The sequence below is a fragment of the Elephantulus edwardii genome, unplaced genomic scaffold (genome assembly GCF_000299155.1).
Source record: "Elephantulus edwardii isolate Elephantulus edwardi_28Jun2011 unplaced genomic scaffold, EleEdw1.0 scaffold00103, whole genome shotgun sequence".
Lineage (NCBI taxonomy): Eukaryota > Metazoa > Chordata > Mammalia > Macroscelidea > Macroscelididae > Elephantulus > Elephantulus edwardii.
In genome coordinates, this window is record NW_006399853.1 from 939,338 (window position 1) to 940,314 (window position 977).

Consider the following 977-nt stretch of genomic DNA (forward strand, 5'->3'; position numbering starts at 1 on the left):
AAAAGAAAAAAAAAAGAAATGTCATCTATGAGTCTAGTCAAAGTAGAAATAAGGGGGGGGAACCCCCCAGGAAAACAAAACGTTTCATAGTCTTAGACAGCACTGCACAGCTGTTTACTAGTCTGATCATATTCTTAAGCTGAATTATAGAAACATCACTTAATACCACAAATGTAATGAAAGAAAAGTGATTTCTTACTGAATACTGGAAAAGATGTGCTTCCTTTCAATACTTGGAATTCTTGTTCTAGTCGTCTCCGTAAATCTATTTGCTCAAATAAAACCTTTTGAAGTTCTTCTAATAAAGAAAAAAAAAGTCGTTTTACTAATCTTTACAAATAACTCTCTGGAGAACTGTTATATATGGCAATTTATTATTATAAGACAAAATATTCTACCAGTTTAAAAAGTCTTGCATAGATGTAAGATAGATTTTGTGCAGAAATCCATGAATATAAATCAATGTAATATATTATTTTAAAGTATTATATTACAGTGTCATGTATTGATTGATATGTATGCATTAATCTCAATTATATCCACCCAGTGGTCCATATATTATTCATATGTTGCTTGTCAAGCTTAAAATATGGCACAGAACAAAAATATCCTCCTGTTATCTCTATAGTCTCTTAAAACTAAGAGGAGTTCAAGAGAATGAAAACTTTTCTTTACCTTTCCCCATGTTTTCTACATCCTTCTTGAGCGAATGAGGTGAATTGGTTTCTTGTGGGTGTTCACCTTAAAAAAGGGAGGGAAAATAGTAATTAATTTTGTGTGTTTAGAATGCTTTCCAAAAGCTTTAATTTCCTTTTCTTTCTGCTGGATTTGGCAAACAATGAGCTGTGGACTGGAAGCCTCTTGCTCAGAGCCAATCAGGGCTGGTGCATGGGCTTTGTTGTTGTTGTTATGTGCTGAGTCATTTGCGACTCATAGCGACCCTATGCACAACAGCCCTAAACCCTGCTCTATCCTGC

General features: G+C 34.1%; 1 protein-coding gene across 1 annotated transcript in view; it reads right to left on the bottom strand.

Moving 5' to 3' along the window:
- SKOR2 (SKI family transcriptional corepressor 2) overlaps nucleotides 1-977 on the bottom strand; it is a 54,626-nt gene that overhangs the window by 34,039 nt on the left and 19,610 nt on the right. The window contains exons 5-6 of the mRNA XM_006891751.1: nucleotides 676-741; nucleotides 200-298 (exon numbers count right to left, since the gene is read on the bottom strand). Of these exons, the coding sequence (XP_006891813.1) occupies nucleotides 200-298; nucleotides 676-741 (165 nt within the window). The remainder of the gene's footprint in view (nucleotides 1-199; nucleotides 299-675; nucleotides 742-977) is intronic.